The sequence below is a fragment of the Apteryx mantelli genome, chromosome 3, assembly GCF_036417845.1.
Source record: "Apteryx mantelli isolate bAptMan1 chromosome 3, bAptMan1.hap1, whole genome shotgun sequence".
Taxonomy (NCBI): domain Eukaryota; kingdom Metazoa; phylum Chordata; class Aves; order Apterygiformes; family Apterygidae; genus Apteryx; species Apteryx mantelli.
Window position 1 is genome coordinate 109962958 of NC_089980.1, and position 24480 is coordinate 109987437.

General features: G+C 35.9%; 1 protein-coding gene across 1 annotated transcript; it reads left to right on the top strand.

The window, feature by feature from the left end:
* Positions 1 to 664: 664 nt before the first annotated feature.
* On the top strand, positions 665 to 22811 carry LGSN (lengsin, lens protein with glutamine synthetase domain). Its single transcript, XM_013952355.2, is given in 4 exon segments — positions 665 to 694; positions 7666 to 8656; positions 19118 to 19296; positions 21570 to 22811. Coding segments are annotated over 4 exon segments (2397 nt in total). The 3' UTR covers positions 22767 to 22811.
* Positions 22812 to 24480: the final 1669 nt, after the last annotated feature.

Below are 24480 nucleotides of genomic sequence, written 5' to 3' on the forward strand. Positions count from 1 at the left end.
ATGAAATGTCAATTAAACATAATCCTTTGAATTCATGTTAAATCTGATAAATACAAAAATATAAGAAAGCCAAGCTTAGCTATCCAATCTTTGAAATTTTTTAGAGGCCTGATGCAAAAAAAGAGACACCCCCATTCTAATACAACCAAATCCTCCAGTATTAATTAGCAACATACAAGCACCTAGAATAACAGGCCAGTGCTATGTGCTGTCTTTGCAGTGTGTATTGTCTTTCAAATTCCTGTTCCTGTCCCTCAATAACATATTGTTGTTATATTGCCCAATATAGGTTTTACCTCTAAGGAGGCTAACAATAGCTACTATTCCAGAATAAAAATGGCTCATTCCAGGACAAAAACCTTTTGTGAGGAAAAAAGTTGAGCAAAACAGTTTTATGCTCAGTTGTCTTTGTTTCCAGGCAGGCAGTCAGCTAATAATGTGTTTTTGTCATTTTACTACTTTAACACTATTCCAGAAAACTGTGCTCCTGGCCATGACACATTAGGGTTACTCTTTATGGTTCATCATCTGCCATGGCCTTCTGGGAAAAGAACTTTACAGCAATTCTGTTCTTACTAACCTTTATTGTAACTCTGGCTATAAATATGGGATGTATTTTTACTAGGCCATTTCTAATTGTGACTTGAACTAGAATGAAGTGGACATGGACAAAAAGCAAGATGTTACTCAGCAGGTAAGAAATTGATTGTGAATGATTTCCAAACAGGTACACTGATATAAAATACTTTTTATATCTTCAAGATTTCAACTTAGTTGATACCTCATTGTAGTTTATGTGCAGGGCTCTTCATACATGTATGTTGAGCATGTAATTCTTATTCTGAATCAGATGCAGGTCAAAGAAAGACTTATTGTATAAGCCTATAAACACATTTAATTTAGAAAGGAGATCTAATGCATTTTAACTTCTTAAGTCTTTCATTTATAACTTTATCAAAAGTAACAGAAATAGAGGTCAAAAATATGATCCCATTAATACTTGTGGAAAATCAGTTTGGCTTCATTAATGTAAATGAAAGAACTATAGTTTGTGGACCAGGATTTGATCTGAATTAAAAAGTCACTCTCTTGAGTAGTTCTACTGATCTAAACAGAGTTGCTCAGATTCTGTACGAGTGTATTTTAAAACAGATTCTGATCCTCAAGCTGCAATATATACTTTTAATAAAGTAAAAGTGGATTTTTACTTGTTATTTTGAATAGGGTGCAGGACATCTCATTGTGAAAACATGAAATAAATTTGAAGTGTCTCATTAAAAATAATGAGAAAGATGTAATGTGACTTGGAAGTAGTGGGGCAGGCAGACTTCCTGAGGCTACTAGACATTTTTATCAAGGTGGAACAAATGGATACTTTATATGCCGGAGATACACCTACTCTGAGTCACTGACTGCCTCCTAGACCATCTTTGTATATGAAATGAATCACAGAAATTAGATATAAAAGTCTTTTAGATCGTTAAGTCTATTTCCCTTCCAAATGTCTTTCAGACAGAGGATCAATCAAGTGTTAAATGGGTTCTGCTCTTAGATCTCATTTATGCTGCAACAAGTTGGAGATGACACCACCGGTGTACTATTCTGGTCTAAAATTCCAGTGAAGGCAGGATCAACTTCTTCATTTTGAGATTGGATCTTACCTTAGGTTGTTTTTTACATGGTGCAAGTGGCATAGACCAAGGGAAAGTATTTGCAAATGACCTCACTGACATGACAAGGACAACCCTGCTGCTCTGAAGCAGAGTGAGAATCAATGACCTTGAGAAGCTAATCTGATAATTGCATATATAGTATGAAGGCTTTGGATGGGAGTAACAGATAAAGGCAGATGTCAGATATGAAAATAAATGGCAAGGTATTGTGAGTTAAACTCATTCATTTTCACATGAAGGACATTAAATAATCTGGAGTATATTTTAAAGTTTCAGAGAAGGAAGGAGAATTTGCTTCTGCTCCTATCATTACCACACACCTCCCTGTGACCTACAGCAAGTATGTGCTTCAGCTTTTCTAACTGCAAAATAGTCATATGTGCTTAATATTTATGCCGCTTGTAGGTCCTTCACTGGGAAGTTTTTGAAGCAGTAAATCACTCTTAAAGAACCATTTCATCAAACAAGGTCACTAAGAGAGAAATTAGTTACAGCAATATCTTGACAGTGTGCTGTGATTTTCATGTCTCTAGCTTACAAACTACCTGTTTGTTTATAGTAGCAAACATTGTTCTAGTAGTACATGTGAGAATCAAAATCCCTCTCTGTGCCTGGAATTACCCCCTGGAAATGTCTGTGTTGTTCTCTGGGGCTCTGAATGATTCAGTGGGCCAAATTCTCTCCTCTTATAAATTAGTGTAGCTCCAGTGACTCTAGTGAAGCAGCATTAATTCACAGCAGTAGATAGTTTGTTCCAATGTCCTTTCCTCCTTTGCTGCCTAGACACTGGTATGAAGTAGCAGGATAATTCTTTCCATCTGTCAGGGGAAGAGATGGAAAGAAACTGGATGCTGGTGTACTTGTTTTATGTGCACTGTTGTGTAAGGACTTAAGGAGCATCTCTTGTTAAGACTTGACTTCTAGTTTTTGAGATTTGTTGCCACAAGAAAAGATCAGTCAAATTTGATCATACCAGCCTGAAGAAGTGACCTGGTAACAACAAAAGTGGCTCAGTGAAGGTTCCACAGAACAGTTCCATGGCGATTGAAATCCTTTGAAAATTTGGATTTCTTTTGAAAGAAAATTAGAAAATTAGAAAAAATGTTCAAACAATGTGAAGGTCACATTTCAGCACCATTTGAACAATATTTTTAGATTTTACACTTGGAAGCTTTTCATTTCCATTTTTTGATATTGTTTTATATGCTAGAAAAACAAAGTCAGACCCAAGTGAAACAGTTTACCTTTTCATAAACAAAAAATTAAACCAACCACAATTTAAATTTTTTGACTTTTCTGTTTATGTGGAATTTTTAAAGTTTCCTGTGTTTTTCTAATTGTTAGTAATACCAGATTTTGACATCTTAACTTTTTTGCAAAATGAATCTTTCATCCTTGACGAATCTTTAGCAACAACTGAGGCATGAGAACATCACAATTTGGCCTCCTAATATTCAGTTAAGATCAGTTAAAATCTGCTAATAATATGAAAGAAAACAGAAAACAGAAAACAAGAACATGATTGAGATGCTAGTACATTTTGCTAAGTGGATGCATCACTTTTTTGGATAGTCAGTAGCAAGAATATTAGGTTTTCTTATTGATTAGATGTACAGTAGCTCCTGCTACCACTGCACCATTGCCTCCTTCACCTTTTTTTCTGTCACATAACTCCTTTTGCAGCTATTCATCTACAATTACTCAGGGAATCTTTTAAACTATTTTCCCTTTCTCCTTTTTTCCTTTCAAATGCTATCATGTGAGTTTTCTTCTTCTCATTTCCCCATCTCTTTTTGTCAATGCACTTCTGAGAGAGGTTTGTAAACCTCTGTAGTGTTCGGAATCTTGCCTGAGGTCATGAAGCAAACAAAAAGTAGGAGAAAAATAGAAATTTCCCTCTGCAACCTCTGAATTTGCCTTGTACAACATTACAGATATATTTTCAGTCATCTGTAGAATCCTTTTAAGGCATAAGTTAAAGAATTGTCTTGAATTTTCACCTGTTTTTCACACACCAGAACTCTCAGCACTTATTATTCCTCCCAAAGGCAACACTTCACATTTCCAAATGTTCTCAGACTGATCATTTTAGCTTGTGGATTGGCAGGTTTACAGATGAACTGCCTTTTGGCAGTGCTGTATTTCATGATATGGTTAATGTTCCACTTCAGAGCTTGTACAAAGCTTAAAAGTAAACTCAAAATGAATAAGAAAAATTGTTTTAGATGTATGTTTTTTGTGTTACCATAAGATATAAAGTGTCTATCAGCTGTAGAAGCTTGAGGACATGCCAGAAGTGGCATGTAATTGGGTTTAGCAGAGCAAACAATTTCATCTGCACAGTGTTGAAATTTTTGCTTGCTGCTACTGTCCTCTATTCTTTCCACTTCCCACCTGCCATTGCCATATGAGAGCTGAAAGGAAAGATATTCTAGTGTTCTGGTTATTCACATAGTGCCTTAATACACTGCTGTAATACATCAGTGTAACCCTTACACATTGTCTATAATTTGAGGATTTTGTTCTGGTAATAGTCGCAGATGTCCAGATTCTTGTGTACCCAAAGCAATACATGAGATATCTAGTGAAGACAAGCAAAACTGATATTTATATAAACTGAGACTGTCCATAATGGGAAATGAAGTATGTTCCATCCCTGCTCTTCCTGCCTGTTCTAGGACTTGCACTGGTACACTTCCTGCAAAACTTACCAATTGCAAATCTCTAGTTCACAGGGGATCAGTGTACCAGCAGGAGCTGCAGCACTGGGGCAAGAAGTTCTGATGGAAGTCAGAATTTGGGGAGTACCAATGCCTATCAATCACAATTAACATCAGATGCATGTTTTAGAAAGAAAATCTAAATTTCAGATTTGTTGCATTAATGTGGCTTACACTGTTTAAATTTTGGACATAATTTTTCTGTCAAGAATATTTGAAATACTACCTTGCAATGAATATAACTCTGTTTAGTTCACTGCAGAAAATACCATAAAGGGTTTCTAAGTGGAAGTCCATACCTGTCTAAATTTATTTATAAATGAAGAAATTCTTATGTGGAGGCAAAGAAGAAGTCTCAGTGTGTCCTGTGCTGAGGATCTTAAGCAATACATAGGTTGTTCTCTGTATAAATGCAAGAGATATTATTTTTTTCTTTAAAGGTAAAAATGATCAGTATTTTTGCTTAAGCACAGTGGTACAGTTGCCATTTCATGTCTATGATAAAAATGCGGTACCATACTCTCAATTTCTTTGCAGAGTACCATACCCATGTTAGCTATTAGCATGTCCTATTACAAACGTTTCATTAACAAATGTACAAGTGGTCAGTCCTTGTACTGCTCTTTTCTATTCAGAAGGAATTTGTTTTGGCAGGGTTTATAATGTGGATATGAAAAACTTGTGTTCATGAAAACATTTAGAATGGCTAATTATGTGAACAGACAGTTTTCCAACATTGTATATTTGATACATGAACTACTCCTTTTCTGACCATAGTATATGAGTATTATACAAAACTTTAAAGGTGTGCTCAGCTTTCATTCAGTCATTATGATGAACATTTTTCAGAGATCTATAATAAGGATGTAAGGCCAGAGCTGGGTCATACATCTCCCTGTTATCTACCATTACAATTTTCAATGGTTATTTTTGATCAAAGAATGTGGAAGTACATTATAGTACAGAAATGCAGATGTTGTTATGAATATGTTATTGGTTTCAAGTTATTCAGAGAAAACAAGGGAATTTTGAAGACTTCATAAAGAGGAAATCCACATATTTTAATGATTACAGCCTCTGCCATGAAAGGTATTAGAGGAAACATTTTCAAAAATTCATTAAAAAAAAAGATCATTCATGATTATAGTTTTCATAGCTGGAACTCTCTTTTCTTCTTTCTCTTTCAAAAATGTTTCTTTATAGATATAGAAATTTAATTAAAAATATTTTTTTTTAAATTTCAAAATGATTTGGGTTTTTCCATTTGGCAAACACTGGTTCCTCTACTCCAGCTCTTCCTCCTGCAGCTTCATTCACTTTCTTGTATTACTAATAGAGGTGTTAAAATGCTTCTTAGTTTTTGGTTGCTTCATTATTCAGAGGTGTTGCTTCATTATATTCATATTCTGTAATGATGCAGAGCTGTAGGAATTAGGTCTTCTCTGCATAGGTGAATGTGTAGAGGGGTTAGCGATACACCAAACATTATTCTATGAGAATACACCAGAGCTTTTTGATGAAGAAACAGATTAATTAAAATGTGAGTATTAAAACTGAGGTAAGCAAAAATTTCTATTATGTATGAGTCAGTAACCATATTTGATTGCAAGTGGACATCATAAACAAGTCGTTACTGAGATATGTGCACAGGACTTTTAGGCACAGTGTAGCTTCCCCACCTAGAGAGCTGGCAGTCAGCTGCCCTCCATGCTAATAGGAATTCACAGGTGAGCTCCTAAAGCAATTTTAAGTATAGCACATTACAGAAATTCAAAGCAAGGGAGAGAGAGTTAGGAAATATTTTTGTGAGCTCTGCGTTAGGAGAGAACTCATATGCCTTTTTGACTAGATAATGATGGAAAATAGCGTAATGGGTGAATATAATGAGGAAATAGAGAGGAATAATATAGAAAAAGGAAGGTGTTAATGATCTTAATGGAAGCCATATGGCTGCTACCTTCCGTGTATGCCTCAGATGCTGCTGCCTTTTCTTCTAAATGCTTCTGTCTGCCAATGAGAATCTCTTTTGCCTTATCCAGACTGCCATTCAGTTTGCTTTTGTGCAGATCCTTACTTCTTTTGTAAGGAATTGGAAATTGGAGAGAGTGCAGATTATGCCTCTGGGGAAAAGCCAAAGAATGATCAGTATATTGAAGATGCTGATACCAAGGATATCTCTCGATTTCCCAATGATTTTATAGGTATTAATTCCATCCTGACCCAACCAAACTAAGGACTTTTGGTTAACTTGCTGAGTCTTAAATACATATTTCAGTAGCTATTTGTCAGCAATATAACAATTTGTGATTGGCTATGGAATGATTTAAATTTTGGTTAAACCATATTACAGAGTCTTTATTAAGACATCATGAGATGGAAAATTCAATCCCTACCTTGGTAATTTTTGGAATAATTAATCACTCACAATATTAAAATCTGTGCCATTTTAAAAATTTGAATATGACTGGTTTTGATTTTCTGCCCTCTGTTCTTTTCCTTATCACCATCACCCCTGTGATACTACTGGGACCATTGGAGGGGGATGATCATCCAGATATTTCTTGATCTTATAATCGCTAATGCAAGTGGATTCATTTTTGTAGCTTGTTTTTGTACCATCTCCACATTTTTTTACATCCATTTTAAAAACTAGTCCCAGCACTTCAGTCAAAATCATATCAGTGTCATGTATAAAGATAAACATTGTCTTCTGGTTCTTTTCTGTTTACACATCCAAACACAGATTTGCCCTTTTGACTACTGCCTTGGGAGTTATTTGGCCAAATCAGAATCTGAAATTCTTTTAAAAACTGTTTTTTTCAGGCTTCAGTCCCCATGCCTATATGGATCACCAGTGTTCTGTATTTTTAGGTTGTTTCTTTTAGAAATATAAATACATTTAATATGAGCATGAATATAAATAAATATATTTATTCAAGTACATTTTTTCCACATTTAAAGGGCACATTTGTTTGACAAATGATACCAACAGTGTACAGGGTCTTATATTTTAATCTACTAAATCTGCCTAAAAATTAAATTGAGAAAGGTTCTTTTACTATTTTTTTTTCTACAACCTAAGAAAAAGAATTCTGCAAGGAGATATTGTCAAAATAGCAGAATTAAGTAAGTAATTTTCCACAGAGATCTTCATTAGCAAGAAATAATGGAAGTTCTACATGGAAAGGCAGTTGTTGTTGGTACTCCATTCCCCTGTTGTTCTGTTTCATTCATGCATATTATTTGGTTGTACGTTTTGTTGGTGATTGCAGAACATATCTGGAAATGGCAACGATGAAGCGAATGGCAACAATATGTGTGGTTTCAGAAAGAAAAAGGGAGTCAAAGGTGCCGCAAAGCATGTTCCTCCATTAGAAAATGAGAAAATGCAGTTGTCCAACTCTTCAAAAATCCCAGATCAGTATCATCTTCAAGGAACCACTGGTTTTTCAGAACCACCATCAGATCAGTCTCTTCAAAACCTGGCTAGTTTTCCTCCAGTACAAAAGGACAGAGGGCGTAGTAACAGTTCCCGTATTGGCAGTGATGCGGAAGGAAACATGTCACAGGAAACAGCAGAAATCCAGAAAAATGCTGACACTGGGAAAGGAAGGATAGAAAAAATGCACAAAGAAATAGATACCCCAGCTAAAATGGATCTGCCTATGGGAGTACAACCTGCAAGCGACAAAGCTGGGTGCTTCAACAGAGTGAGTAGAGAAAGGAACACTGAGAGGACAGGATCAGAGAATAAAGAGGACGAATGTTGGGGAACAGAAGAAGCAGCCAAGTTTTGTATGACACAGGCAGGTTCCTTTGACGGTACTGTAGCAACGCAAGGAAGTGGTACTGCAGAGCCCTTCATGGTGGCATCTGGAATTTCTAAACAAACTTTGCAAGAGTTGGAAAACCTGTTGAGTGAAGGTCCTCTGCTTAATCATGGGTCCAAATACAATGGCAAGGCAGGTGGCACTTTTTTTCAGAAAATTCTGAAGCCAAGGGAGGAAGCTGACAAGCAGGGGAGATCCTCTGAGACTTTTAGTCCCCATTTTGAAGAAGAGAACCAAAAGCACCACAGTTTCCACAATCAGGAAGCAGAGCAACGGAGCAAGCCTCTCTTGGTTCTTAGCTCTACTAGATCTGATCAGCAACAACCAGAAGGAAGCGATGTGGATCAACCTGTTCTTAGATTACCCTCAACTTCTAAAAATGCAGAAAGCTCTCCTCCAGAAAGTCAGTTTAACTCTTCTGCAGACCAGACTGGTAAGGATATTTAAGCATCACCTAGTGTACCATTAATGAAAATGTTTGTGTTGTTTTGTGGGGTTTCTTTAAGTTGCAAATCTTATTCAAAACTAATGCATTAGAAAATTGACACCTGTAGTTACTGTATGATTGGAATGGATCAGAAATTGTACTCTACATCTATGCTGTTTTTTTCTTTAGGAAGGCATTTGCAAAGCTCAGCTGCCTGCCAAAAACTGCCACGCACAAGTGGTCATGTCTTGTTCACTAAAACTGAAATATTCCCTCATTTAAGCTGAGCACAGGCAACATTTCCCAGAGGTCTGCTAGACACAGAAAAGCTTTGAAGGCATCTGGGCTTCTTGAAATTTCCTTTTTGTTAACATTTCCAGCAGAGAAAATTACTCCCATGTAGGGAGGATGTTTTCAATTATTAGTCCTGTGAGAGAACTGGAATACAAAAACATCTAATATGAACTATAGGGGAAGAAAAGCAAATGAAGCCAAGAACTTCCACTTATCTTCATGCTGTTCAATAAGTCCATTTTGGAAGTGCTTGTAGAGCCAATTAGTTGCTACTAATAGGCTGTGGTTTCTTTGAAACAGTAAAAATTAAACTTCTGGGCTAGCTGAATCAGCAAAATGAAAGTTACTCTTAGCTATAATAATGTCATGGGCTTGAGCAGTTAGTTTTGTGTCTTTTCCAGGAAGCAAAGACAGAACAATTTGCCAGTTGAAGAAATACAAGGCTAATAAATGTCCAGGACCATCAGACTCAGATCATATAATCAGCTTTTTAGGATAAATATGTTACTCTCTGATTTATCTCACTGATACAAGAAATATGAATCTTTTCTCTTCATTGTTAAAATATTTAGTTTGCCATTTAACTATTATCCAGCTTTTTTAAAGTCTCCTTTCTAATGGATAGAAATATTGCTATAGATATTCTGAAAACAGGTAGTTTGGATATACCTAATCTTTTTTAGCTACAGGAGTAGACATAGTATTACCCAGTCTGAAAAAGTGTTAATGAGATATCCATAAATATATCTACATTGTCAGTGCTAATTCAGGGCACTGAATGAGCTATATAAAGCTTCACAAAGATATTTTGCACTCAGATCTCTCTGCATGCATGTCTAAGATAAACAGATTAGAGGATTATTCCTCAGCCTGTACTGGGTGCTCTTCCTCTTCTAAACTACTTTGTTAGCACAAAAAAAGGTTAGTACAAAAAGTTAGGATTTTCATTGCATATCATTGCATAGAAATAGTTTCTACTTAATTAGAAATATATGTGTTTTGAAATTTAATTTTCTTCAAATACATTCAATAAGTGAAACAAAGAGAAGAAAGTTTTAGATAAAATTCTGCAGTCTTTAATGAGCCTTTGCATAAACAGTATTTCATTGCCATCAGTGATAATTTATTAGCTGAAGATTGATCAAAGTCCTGAATATTTTATCTTTTGATTAAAATATTATCTTAGTTATTTTAGTTACCTAAGAGCCTGAATCAGGGTCTTGGATCTAAACATACTTGACACTGAATATATCTAAAATGCAGCCTCTAGTATTCTGCAAATTTTCAAATGCCTGCCTTTCTTAAATCAGAAATCTTGATCCAAAGACCTTCAAAAAATTGGATTTAAAAAAAAAAACAGATAAAGAATTGAGCTCTTCCTCTCTCTCTCTCTCTTTTTTTTTTTTTTTTAAATATGGAATCCAAAGTACCAGGGAATTGAAATTCTGTGACTATAACACGTAAGTAATTCTTATATAAACAGTGCCCAGTGTAATTACTTAGTCATTATGTTGAGCACCATGCGCATTTGAAATGTCATGACAAAAGCAGGAATATAGATTATTGTTCTAAATGTACACATCCTCTCATTTGAGTTAAAGGAGAATCTCTAGAAGTCAGCAGTAGAAGGGCTATAATATATAGGTGAGTTGTAGTGATTCAGTGCAGAGGATTCAATGCAGCCATGCTAGTTACTTTGTTAGCATCTCTCCAAAAATGATAAATCCATGCATTCTTTTTCCTGAAAATTTTCTGTTTGAAAATAGTGTGGGATTTCTCTGCATCTTGTGTGCATTTCTTCTATTGCTTGTGAGTTTTTTTGCAAAAAGTAATGCTTGGACATGGGAAAAAAAATCAAAAAAGAAAGAAGGATAAATGACATATTTTGGCCAATGAGAAGATAATGCCTGGACAATGTCAGTGAAACTAGAGCTGAAGCTAAAGCTCTTTGAAACTAATTTGTCACCACGACAACATAGAAACTAACAAGTATAGCTAATTAGGCAAATATACTGACTGCACTAACATGAATTTATGAATTTTATTTCCGTAAGTATTCAGATACGATGATGGCATGCATTTAAGCAAACTACCACTAAGTCCTTAAAAATCAAGAGCTTCCTAAGCTGTTCACTGTCTGTGTGCTTGGGAAACCAAGAGAGGGTGCTCTGAATAGCAAAAATTCAGGTGATGTTTCATGTGTATGGCATTACATATAACACATTATAGTATGTACATATATACATACGCACATGCACGCATGAGATGTATATATAGTATATAGCACTAGTGTTTCTTGATCTCACCAAACTCTTTGGCACAGCCCGGTGCCACAGCCCAGCCATAGGAGAAATCTGTCCTCTGGATCATGTGAGACCACAGCACTTCCAGGCAGCAGTTGGTGGGTAACACACTGGAATCAGACTTTCACCTGAGGCTTCAAATTCCCTTTATGTCCTAGTCTGTAGTTGGGAAAAAGCTGTTGTATAAACCTGTGTGAGGAAAGACTGCAGAGCTGGGCCCCCCGTGAACTAAGGAGCTCCAGGAGCTGGTCCTCTTGACAGGACTGATATTCTTGAGCTTATATCAAAGTGAGGCCATGTAAAGATGACCATCATCAGGTCAGGAACTGTAGGAGGGAGAAGGAAATTTCTGAAGAAAGAAAATTTATTTCAGTTGTAGTTGTAGATATCAGTAGCTACCTAGAGACTGTTAAAATTTCAGGGGCACAGAAAAAGTTTTGGTCCCTCCAGCAATCATATGAAATGTTATTCAGGTGCAGACCCCAAACAGCATTACTATAAGTTCCTTTGCTAAACTCTCATTTTAAAGAAAATACATCAAGTAGCTACTAACAGGCTATATTTGTTATTTAGAGTGGAGTTCATCTGTCCTGCAAACAGCTCCCATCTCCATTACAATGAGTAACCTCATGCTGTCATTCTTAACTTGTTCAAAGCTCTAATTGCAGTTAGTAAGGCTGTTATAAAGGATAATAGTTAGTTTTTAGGGGCGGAAGTATGAAGAGAAGATGACGACTTTAACCGGACAAATAACACTTGTTTTTTGCTCCACTGAAATTAAAAAGTTTTCCCACATGCTTTCAACAAAACCTGCAACTCCTCTCTGGTTTCACTGTCCTCTTTGCTCACCTGGAAGAGGCATGTCTGGCTGCACTGATTCTGCTCAGTGAGTCTAGTCAGTGATGAGGAAATAGAAATGGAGACCCCTCAGGAGTTATAAGTAGGCAGTTTACTAACACAGCAAAGGTCTTTAAGTTACTGTTCCAAGCCTTTGTGGACATACCTGCAGAATAAACACATCTTAATTTGGGAATTACTTGGGACTGTGTTCTTGGTTCGTAACTCTTCTCTACTTCCATTTTTTACATAATCTGCTGTGTTCTCCAGCTTTCTTAAAGTAAAAATACAGAGCCATAGTATTCCTTCATGTTCCTTCCTTATGCCTGATTTGTATTTTAACAAAAATTCTCTGACATTTCTCTTTGTACATTTTGAACTCAACATGAACTCAGTATGGCTCAAGCTCAGCTCCTTTCTAAACCTTCTCAATTGCCCCTATTTTCTCTTGAACCAACCACCATATTTTCTGCCATTCATGTCTTTTGCCTTTTCCTTCTGAGATGAGTTATATAAAACTTGCTGTTTTTCTACCTCACCAGCACTAAGAGCAGATCTTTTTCTTTAAAGCAAACCAAAAGTCCTTAAGTTCTTTATCTTTGATATGAATGGCTGGGATCTCTTCCTGCTCTATGACTCTGTATGATTTTCCATCTTTTCCTCCATCTACAAGACCCCAAAATGCTCAGATATCATTTCCATCCTAACTTTCTGACTATGTTCCCTTTTGGGATGAGATTCCACTCACCTGTCTCTGGTTCCTGTGGTAAGCTAGTCATACAAGCTCTTCCTGTAACTCAGTGAGAGAGAGAGGTACGCTCAGTGCTTACTTTGTAGCAATAGTGAAAGGCTGACTAGATAGATAGTTTAGACTTAAGGTAAGTGAGATGAATCCTCTCCTTAATCGCTCTGCTAGCTGCCTGTCCGCCTACAACACATTCAAGGAGAGTTTCTGGTCCTTACCTTCAATACTGTGAAAAATTCTTCTTTTCCCTAAATAATCTCACTTCCCACTTAATGTAGTGATCTCCCTCATTCTTCCTTGATCAAGCTTTTTTATATCAACTCAACACTTCTAGACCAGAAGAGGCTATCTAATTTGCACTACTGCATAACTCAGTTCATGGTACTTTGCTTAGTGATCCCTTCCTCATATCCAAATTTTCTGACTGAGATTGAAGAAAGACATGCCATTATAGATCCAACATATTTAGGATTATTAGGTAGGTAGTTCCAATGGGTATAGTTCACCTTTTTTTTTTTTTTTCTGAAACCTGCTTATTTTATTTTTAAATCCTCTTGTCAAGGTGGAATCTTCTCCAACTTTCCTATAAAACTATCACCATTTTCTCATTCGGTACATAAGATCCATTTTTATAAAGCACCCTGGAAGATAGCAAAAATAGGTAATTTATTTTATCTTTTATCTACTGAGGGACAAAACCGTATTTTGTATTTCAACTCTTCATGAACTAGCACCTCTGAGAAGTTGTGTCATGTTACTGTTTTACAGTTTGGAAAGAATAATTTGTGGATGATTGAAACTATTCACTGGTCTCTAAATTAGCTATAAAACTCAGGAAAAAGAGCTAAGCTTCTCTCTGAGCATTTCAGTAAAAAATGTCTGCTTCACATTTAAGAACAAAAAAGAAGGCAGAATACTGTGAGACAAAGAAACAGATGGAAGAAACATTGGAAATATCAATATTAAACCAATCAGGGAAATTTTTACTCCCACACTGGGATAAGTTTCTGGTATTTTTACATACTTCTCCTGTCAAAGGTCTTGGAGAAAAGCAAAAATGAAAGGTAGGAAACACCTCTTTAAGTGTTTGACTTCAGAAATCAAAACTGTAAACGTTATCAGTGAAATTATTTTTGGGTGAAAAAGAAATTGAAATTATATATTATGTAATACTTTCAACTATAAATGCTTCTGATCACTATTCAAATCAATGGTACTATTCAAATGTAAGGCAGTAGTCATTGTTACTTACCATGTTAAAAAAAGATGGGCATAGAAAGACAAACTTTAGATATTAGCAAGAAGAATGATGTATAACACAGGAAAAAGTGTCATATAAAGGTAAAGAAAAAAAAAGGCTATTAATGTTTAGGACAAATGTGAGCACACTAAGTAACATATTGTACAAACAAAGCAGATTGGCTTAAATACACAAACTAGAGCTGTCTAAGGATAAGCAGCCATATTTAAATTAGTCAGTAAAATTATTTCCATGGAATTTAGAAGGATGTTTTTGGTAGATGCGTGATTGCTCTCTAAAAGTTGTTGCTACTGGATATCATCACTACAAAGTTTTTATAAAATGGGTCAACATTCACATAGGTCGCAAGAGCACCCAGTGTTAGATTTCTAAGAATGAAGAAGAAAACTAATCCAAAATCAAAACAAATTTGGATATTAACCTTCCTGCTTCTAATCATAAGACAACCTTTTTAGTGAGGTTCTGATATAACTGTTTTCTTTAGACAGATTATAACTGTTTTACAAAGGATGTCTTGCTTTTTCTGGTAATAGCCAATGATAAAGGCAGAACTAGTTTGATGAATCACTGGCTTGACTGGTATAACAATTCCTGTGCTTGCTAGGGTTTTTATTTCCCTAAAGCTCTGAGATAGTAACTGATATCACAGTGTGCAACAGACCACCAGGATGTGCATTCTAACATATGGGACCCACATGTATGCAGCCCCTATCTAAGAGGGGCAGGAGAAGGTGCTGGGCAGCTGCATGACTGCAGCAGGGTCATATCAGGAGGGAACATATCTGGCACAGCTGGTGCTGCTGGAAAGGGAACAGGCGGGAGCAACTGTGGGGGACTGATGGAAACATATCTCCTTTTCTAATGCCTGATGCGTATCTAGCAGCTACCTGCTGGTTTCTGTTATTGCTTTACATTACACTGATCATATTTCTCAACAAAGACTTTTCAATATTACTACATTTGCTGGGTCAGCCTTTTTCTGTCATTGTTAAGTCCTCTGGCAACATGTAGCACGTTATTTTCATTTTATCAGATTGACACAGTCACCTCTTAGAGAACTGAGAAATTGTTTGCTTTAGATGCAGTGTGCTTTAATAAGGGACCATGGAAAGAGTTTCTTTGGACAGCAGATAATGACAGATTGATCTGGGACGTGCACTTTCTTCTGTCATGGTATTTTTCTGTTGCTGAGAAGATAAAGCTAATGTTAACTAATTGCCCTAGCCAGAGGTCAGGTGCCCTCAGGAATCAGATTCCTCAGGAATGATTTTGATACTAATGATTTAAGAATGGCAACACTCTTCTGGTGGTAATATATTATCTATATAATTTGTAGGGGTTTTTTGCATTTTTGTAATATTTATAGATACTTTGTATATATTTGTAGATGTTCTGTAGTAATTACAAAACAAGCATAAGTAATATTAGTTGTTACTCAGTTGTAACTTAAATGAGACATACAGATAGAACCGTATAAAAACAAACATTACATGCTTTTATGTATCTTACTGATTTGTTATAAACATCCAAGGACCTATATGTATCTTTTTGCTTTAAAAAAGTTGGCCAGTCTGGATTTATATTTGATTTTTAAAATGAGAATCAAAACCATATAAGCTTTCATTCCTTTTCTTACTGTAAAACTTAATAATTTGCCAGAAATCTGAGGCTTTTGTGAAATTTACCTCTACATTTCCATAATTTGGTTTTATGAAGTGGAAATGAAGATGCCATTATTTCTACATGCCAGGTGAACTATGGAAACAATTACACTTATGAAAACAACACTCCTCTATAAGAATGTAAGACTATCAGACTGTGTATCTAAACCAACTAGGCCTGTTTAATACCTATTTATTAGCTAGGTTATCTCCAGTAGCTAATGCTCTAGATAATGACTGTATGACCTGGGAAAGGATAGAGTGCTCAGTTCCTCACTGTACCTTTTTCAGGTTTAGTAATCATTGGCTTAAGGGACTTAGTTTGCCAGTGACTATTTAACAGCTACCAACGAATTATATTTTGTCACTAATGCTGGAAAAATATAAGTACTGTTCTTAGTTATTTACGAGATATTATTTAAGGAAAAATCTCCTTTTATACTTCCAAAATAAGTTAGAGAGATTAAATTATGATTATATTTTTTATCTATCATATAGTTTAAAAAACTTAGTATTTCAGTTGGAAAAATGATCTATACATGATATCATAAATGGGGAACTGTCCGTAAAAGAGGTATGTAAAAGGCGTGGGAGTGTTTCTATTGATTCTGATGGATTTTGAATTTAGCCCACTGTAAATAAATAAGTACTAGTCTGTAGAGTAGTAGTAGTGACCATTCTGGACTTGTATTTAGCCTAATTTTAGACTAATACTACACCAACAAATAAATTTTAGTCTTATCATCTGAAAAGATCTATCATTAATCATAACAAGTCAAACTGAAGAAGAAAATTCTTTTTTCTTCAGTTAATCATTTTGGTTGCTTGATGCTTTGTTCTTTTAAGAAATATAACTTTATAGAAAATTTCTGTTAATTATTTCATGTAATACAATTATGTATTTGTTCAAATAATTTTAGCTTGAGGACTATATATATATATTTATATTGGAAAATTACCTACCATTGATAGGTGCTTATATTATGTCTATTTGTAGCTTTGCTTTTTAAGCTAATTCATATGTCATTAATATGAGTGATACCACATTTATGTCTCTCTTTGAAATTGATTTTCTGTCATATTTATCTTTAGCAATACTGAATTATAGAATTATTTGGGTCAGAGTTAAAATTGTTGTTTTTGCTAAGTTATATGTTTTTACCTGAAAAGTATTTGTTCAGTGGGTGCCAATATAACACATGACATTTCAGGCCATTATGAGAAATGCTTGCAAAATTTACATGAAAATTTGAAAACATTCTGCATTCAGGGGTTGCCAGTTACACTTTAGTTGAAAAATACGAAAACATTAAGGTATTTTTTTCTATTGATGGAAAAAGTACTCCATCTGACAGAATTATGATTTAAGCTCTAAGGAGAAAGTGTCTACCATCTTTGCACAGGAAGTTAAACACCTGTAGAGTATGGGATAGAGCACTGCTTTTTCAGAGGCAAAACTCACGCTTCTGTCCCTGGAGCTGAAGAAAATACAACTGGCTGTAATCTGTAGGAAGATTTTCAGTTTTCTTTTTTTTTTGAATCCTATCCATCTAATCAATAAGCATGGTTTAATATCTGTTAATAAACTGTTAATTGATGGTCAGATTCACAAGGAGGTCAAGTCTGCTAAATGTCAATAAACATTCATGTTCTAGAACAAAGTTAAGGGATGACTGATGTGGAATGGCTATTACTTGGATGACATACATAAGATAAGGCTGGTTTATGTATACTCCCTGCTCACTAGTGCTGTCTGGGCAGCACCTGTAGCAGTGTGAGTGTTACACAAAATATTTGAACAGGACTTCCTTATTCATGTGCATCCTTTTAAAGACATACTGCCCTAGTGTTTAAAGAAGACAGAGAAAAAAGCTATTTCTGTAAACAGTTTACAGCTGAACTAGACAGAAGAGAAAGAAATCATGAGGAGAAGTGGATGTGACAAACTTCTTTTTTTTCTTGATTCTGCTTTTTTGGGTTTTATTCTATTTTTTTCTAGACTTTTATATATACTTAAACTCTTGTCTTGTTTGATACTTCATCTGCCATTCCTCAAGAAGCAATGTTATTACTTACTTATTCTTACTTTGCTGACCTAAAACCTTCAATATCCTTGTCAGCTCCTTGCCATCTGAGGCTGACTTAAGATATCTCCAACAATAGTCAAAGGCTCCAAGTAGTCTATGACTGTGAAAGAGTTTGCTGCCTTCTCAAGGAAAAATTCAACAACTTTGTGCTGGGTTAGCTGGACAGGTTACTGTGTTCAGGCACTTCTTGCAGCCTCTCAGCTGGCAGTCCTAGGTACTCCAAATGGGAGGGCAGAAAGATCTGTTTGTACCTGCTGATTTGGGAGATTTGGTATTGGAGAGATGAGGAATGCTCATACCATCCTTAGTGGGGTCTCAGCAAGGAAGCTTGTAACTTCCACCTGAAGGGTGGTGATGTATAGCTGCTGTTGGTAAATCTTTTGCTGTGGATCTGCAAGATGTACTAAAATTCATCTGATTACATTCTCAGCCTCCTTGGAAGAATGGAGGACTTTCCTCCCGGAAAGCTAGAAAGAAATATTTTTTCACATCGTATCTTAATATCAAATTCTGCACCTGGTTTAGTTTATTGCAGTAAAATGAAATTAATCTTTTATGCAGTTTAATTTGAATAATAATACTTAGATACTCAAAATAAAAGCAGGCTGAAAGATCAAGACATTTGTGAAAGGAAGTTATTGTCCCTAGTTCTCTGCTCCATTATAGAAGTTGTACTCAAATGTTATTGCTTTCATTTCAAGAAGTTTTTACAGTTCTACAGCTGTTGTAATACAGTGGAGAAGAGAGCTCAGTATCAACAAATCCACAAATTTGTCTTAAAAGTCCTCTGCCTCTGGTGGAGAAGACTGCAGGCCTCCTCTGGAGGTATTGAGAAAGGTTTAGTAGATGAGAAGTGCCCTTTTTATCATGTTCCTGTATCCATCCAATTTTCAAAGACATTAATGTCAAGTGTAGCATCTGAATGCTATCAGCTTTCAGTGGGAAATTTCCAGCTATTTATGCTTCTAAAATCACCCAACAAACCAGTTGAGGTATCCTCAGAAATTCCTGGCTTTAATGCACAGTTCTGCTGTGTTCTCCATCATCTTGAAAAAACATTCAAATTATAGACCATTCCAAAAAATAAAAGATGTTGTACTGGTCCTCAGGGGGAGTAAATATCTCTTTATTTACAAAAATATTTTGAGACTCATATCTTTTTCTTATTTTTATTTTTACAAACTCTATCACAGTTTGTCACTATTGCACTTTTTAGGAGAACAGCTTGTATTCCAACATTCATAATTTTGTTTGACATGACATTCCTCTTCACTCATAGTGTCCAGCAGAGAGCCTGATGTAAATGGCCTTGGAAAACAAACTCTTCTGCACCATTTCTCTCATATTGAATTTATTAAGCAACAGATGGCCAGGGACAATGTACAGTTTGTCAGATTTGAATCAATAGACCTCCATGGCATGTCAAGATCAAAGAACATTCCTTCTCGCTTTTTTCATGTAAGTTTTTTGGTTTCTAGTTGTACCTGTGTGTCTTTTCCTGGCCCTATCCTTAATTTATATTGTATATTTTTTTCATAATGCAGGCATAAACTCAAACTTAGAACAAATCATCTGTTCCTTCCCCTTGTTAATGTTCCCAAAGGATATGGGCTTTTTTCATCACCATAATCAACTATTCCTTTTTTCCACAGAAACATTAACCTAATTAAGTAAGGTTAGTAATTTCAGTTCTTCTCACTTCTAATAATCTCCTTCCTCAGAATTATCTTTTCAGGCTCACCACAGTTATAAAGATTGTTTTACTGAACATCAGTAAATTGCAAAAGGAAAAGAGCAAACACTAAAAAAAGCAAAATGACTACATGAAAATCACTTTAGTTATGAGAAATCCAGTAGTCCTCAATCAGATAAGAAAATACCATTGGGTTGCATGATGACTTAATAGCAATATTTGTCATATTGATGATTCAGAAAATAAGAACCAAATTCTGAAACAGTTCTCAGAGTTTGTATCCTTGACCCGTCCACCTTTTCAGTACAGTTTCTGTGATACTTCATGTGCATAGCTGTATTATATTTTCACTCACATATCACTATGAATATTTCATACTTTGCTGAGTGATCACAAAAAAAGATACCAACATGACAAGACATAGAACACTTTCGTTTCAAGCTCCTTTTGAAGCCTAAGCCGTGTTTTCATTATTTTCCTTTTAGATTTTGCTACACCTTTCAACTGTATCATCAAGATAAAATTTAATCTCTCTGATGTTAGTTGGATTTTGTAAAAAATAAACTTTTGCTCGTCATTTTAATGCTTGTGAGAGGTGATAGGTTAATTGCAGCTTCTCTTTCAGTTGCTAGATCAAACTGCAAATGCTTCTTTCAGGTTGTTCAAAGTCAGCTTTCATGTTTACCTTACTCACCAGCTGAACAAACTGAAGCTTTGCATGACAGTCTAAATCTTTGACCACTGAAATAATGCACATGTATATATACATATTATATATTTAGAGAGAGTGAGAGTAATTTCCTTTACTTCCTTCTAACAGAAATGATATAACCCTTTTTGGGGAGATGGGGATAGGGAGGGGAGGTGGTATTACCTGGTAGTCACCATCAACGCCTTTTTAGTGTTGCGCTGACAGCTTAGACATCAGTCTTCACCATACTGTGCCGTTTTCGTTATGGGCTGAAAGTGTGTTACATAGGGAGAATTGTGACCACTGGACTGACACCTGTTTAAGAGAAGGCAGGCTTTTTTTTTAAAAAAAAGAGAAGACAATATATGTAGTTTGAAGTATTTCAACAATTTTACATTTGGATAGACAAAATTTCTTTTTATCAGTTCTCAGCTGGCTGCCTTGTTAGATTCATTTTGTCTCCTCTGTTCACTCAGATGGTAATCCTTTCTCTTAGCACAATGAAGGTAAGGTGTAAATGTGATCCAAATTCCACTTAATAGAACTTGGCATAATTGCAGTTTTCATAAACTAATGGTTTAGCGGTAAGGTAAGCTATAGAAGTACTTGCTCGAAGGTACAAGATCCATCCTTGGTTTGATATTTACATTTCATTTATGTAAGTGGAAGCTCTCTCTTCAAATGGAGAAGAGAGTAGAATTATGAGTTAATCCAGTTTGCTATCTGTTATAAAAGGGAAATACTGAAATATTAGAGTAACTTAGCACTTGGAAGTGCTTCTTGGTATTTTTTTTCCAAACTAAATAAATCCAGAAAGTGAAAATTTTGGGTTAGACTTTGCATCTGAAAACTGGTGAGGTATCTGCTATGGCATTTAAAGAGAGGTCAAGCCTGATTTTATATTGCCTTGAGTTTCTGTGGTCACTTGGATCAATGTGAAACAAACGCACAGAGGATGTGAAAGCCTAATAGAAATATGGGAGATAAAATTTTGATTTGCAAGGTTTTTACACCTAACTTTGCATTTATTTGATGCTGCTGACCATGAAGACCATGGAAGATTAGGTGCTGAAGAATTTTCTAGTTCTTTAAGGGAATTTAAAAAGTGGTCATTGGGATATTTGATGCCAGGGTTTTCATACTATTCTTGTGCAAGTTTGTCCCGCCTCATAATAACACATTAGTTGGCTGTTGCTGTCGACTTCAGTGATGGCTGCATTTTTGGTGTTCTTTTATGAGAAATGCTATTGTTCCTTCTGGAAACCTGGGTTTTATATATATTACTTATAAAAAATACTGTTGAGTTCTTCTCTCACTTAATAATCTGTCTTTCTGCTCTGTATTTAGGAAAAAGCAATTCACGGTGTTTCCATGCCCAGAAGTTATCTTGAACTGACCCTGAATCCTAAGGATAGTGAAATAGATTACATAAATGCAACCAATTTTAATTGTGTTATAATTCTGAACCCTGATTTAGCAACTTTTCGAATTCTACCCTGGACTGAACAGACTGCTCGAGTGATATGTGATTCCTTCACTGTACTGGGCAACCCTCTAATGACCTCACCCAGGCACGTTGCCAAGAAGCAGCTGAGCCAGCTTCAAGACAATGGCTTTTCTCTACGCTCTGCTTTCACTTATGAATTTTGCATTTATGGCATTACTGAGGTTGTAAATTCGAAGACAATATCTTTTCCTTCAGCAACGATACTAAATAACCATGATCAGGCTTTCATTTAGGAACTAATTGAAGGAATGTATTATGCTGGTGCCAGCATTGAAAGCTTTTCTTCTTCCAGTGGACCTGGACAAATGGAGATCACTTTCCATCCAGAGTTTGGCATAGATGCTGCTGACAGTGCCTTCACATTCAGAACAGGCATTAAAGAAGTGGCTAAGAAGTATAACTATGTGGCTAGCTTTTTCTCAGAATCAGGATTGTACAATTCAGGGATTCTGTCACATAGCCTGTGGGATTTGAATGGCCAGAAGAATTTGTTTTCTGTTGGCTGTGGAGCTGAGGAGCTCACTGATGTTGGAAAAAATTGGTAATCAGGTCTCCTGGCACACACGGCAGCTATCACCTGCTTGATGGCTCCTACCACCAGCTGCCGTAAGCCTTATTCCAAATACAGTAAAGAATCAAAAGAGAGTGTAAATGCAAAATGGGCATATAATGATAACAGCTGTGCCTTTAATGTCAAATGTCATGATGGAAAAGGCACTCACATAGAGAATAGGTTAAGTTCTGCTACAGCAAACCCCTACTTGGTGCTTGCTGCTACTGTTGCTGCTGGTCTAGATGGAGTAAAGAGAGGACTTAGGTATGATATTTTGCAGGAAGAAAATCACATTTCTGATCCAAAACCTTTATCAGTCCCCCTGAAACGAGAAGATGCTCTTGTTGCATTTGAGAAAGATTCATGCATTAAGGAAGCATTAGGTGAAACTTTTGTCCAATACTTTGTCGCCATGAAACATTATGAGTTAGAAACTGAAGAAATGGATGGTGAAAGGAATAAATGTTTGGGATATTTTATTTAGAAGGAACATTCTTCTGTAGTGATGCTGTGTAAATGCTTACAGTGAATGACTAAGTATTTTGAAATTAGTAAGCATATTTAAAAATATTTTTGATGCTTTGGGTTTTTTTTTCCTCCTTCCTATAGCACATGATGATTGCATTTTATTATCTGAGTACATTCTGCACAGTGGAAAGCTGACCTTCATGAAATAGCACTAACATAGTTTAAAAAAAAACATTTTTCAATTTAAGAGAATGGACCTGCTGGGAAAAAGAAGAAAAGAGAAGGTGAAATGGAAATGAGCAACCTGACAGCAGTAATAGGACAATATAAGTTGGAGAAAAACAGGAGTAATGGGGTGGCAGGAGAACTGAGGGAATAAGGGAATTTCTTGTTCTTATTTTTATCTAAACTCTGCTTTCTGCATGGTTATGGAATTTCTCCCAACCTGTTCAGTAGCTTGAGGGTTGCTAAACCAGAAGAATCTGACTTTGATTTAAAACCTAGGCTAGAATGATGAACATTGTAGAGAGGGGGGCAAAGGGCTGAGTTTGTAGAACCTGAGTGGCAGGAATCAGTATCTGAATCAATAGACATAAAAAAAAAGACAGGAGGGAGAAGTGGGTATAAAATAATCTATACATCACGAATTCTGCTGCTGGATGAAGGTTGCAAGAATGGTAAGGGATGAATATATTAAAAGAAATCAAGTGGTGGCTGGAAGAAGGCATGACTGATAGAAAGCCAAGAGTGTCAGGCCACTGTGTAATAAAAAAGAAGCTAGTGCTGTGTCTATTTTGGTGAATTAATAAGGTAATTCAGATTTGAAAGGCAAATGAGGAAAAAAGGGAAGAAATGTGAGAGGATAAAGAACTAAACTGGACTTCTTTGGGAACCTGACATCAAAGATGAGGAGGATGACTAAAGAGAAAGGAAAGGAAATAGTCATGTTAAAACCAGAAAGGATGTGAGGTCAGAGGTTGGCAAATAAAGGCAAAATAGAAGAAGGGAAGACCTAGCCTAAAATTAGAAATGGCAGGTGATGTAAAGAAAAAGAAAATGTTTGGAGTGTCTGGAGTAGGGTTTTAGCTTGCTCTCTGTTTTTGCTGTTATTGCTGCTATCATCCTTTGTTATTAAAGACAATTCTCGTTTTACACCCAAACTCCACATTAACAGTAATTTCTGATATTCTTTATTTCAGTCACAGTATTTTGGTCTTTGTGTAGGAAACCCTGGGTGAAAGTTTTTGGTTATTAGTGGAGCGAAAACAAGGCTCAGTCAATGCTTCTGCCAACCTGCTGGACTGGGTGTTTTAATATGCTGGACTCATATACCCTTTAACTTCCTTTGACCTAAAGTATAGCCCCTGTCTCCCTGGCGCTTTTCCTGAGCACAGCTTTCTATCAATTATCCCTTCACAGAAATGGGGCCCTGCAGCACAGTTTTCCTAGTCTCAAAGAGAAATGGTCTTCATTAATTTAGAACAGCATTTCTCAGATTTTTGTTCTTCTCTCTACTTAAAGTTTACAGTATAATTTTCAGGGATATGAGACAAAGGAGGCATTCAATATGCTAAAACCTTATGCAGGATTCCAAAGAAGAAATCACTTTATACTCAGGTAACAAGAGAAAGAAATAGATCTAAGGAAACATGGTAAACATATTCTCTTGTCTCTGTTTGTGGTTGGTGGGTGGATTTGTTTCTCTCCTTTACTCTTCTGACACATTTTTT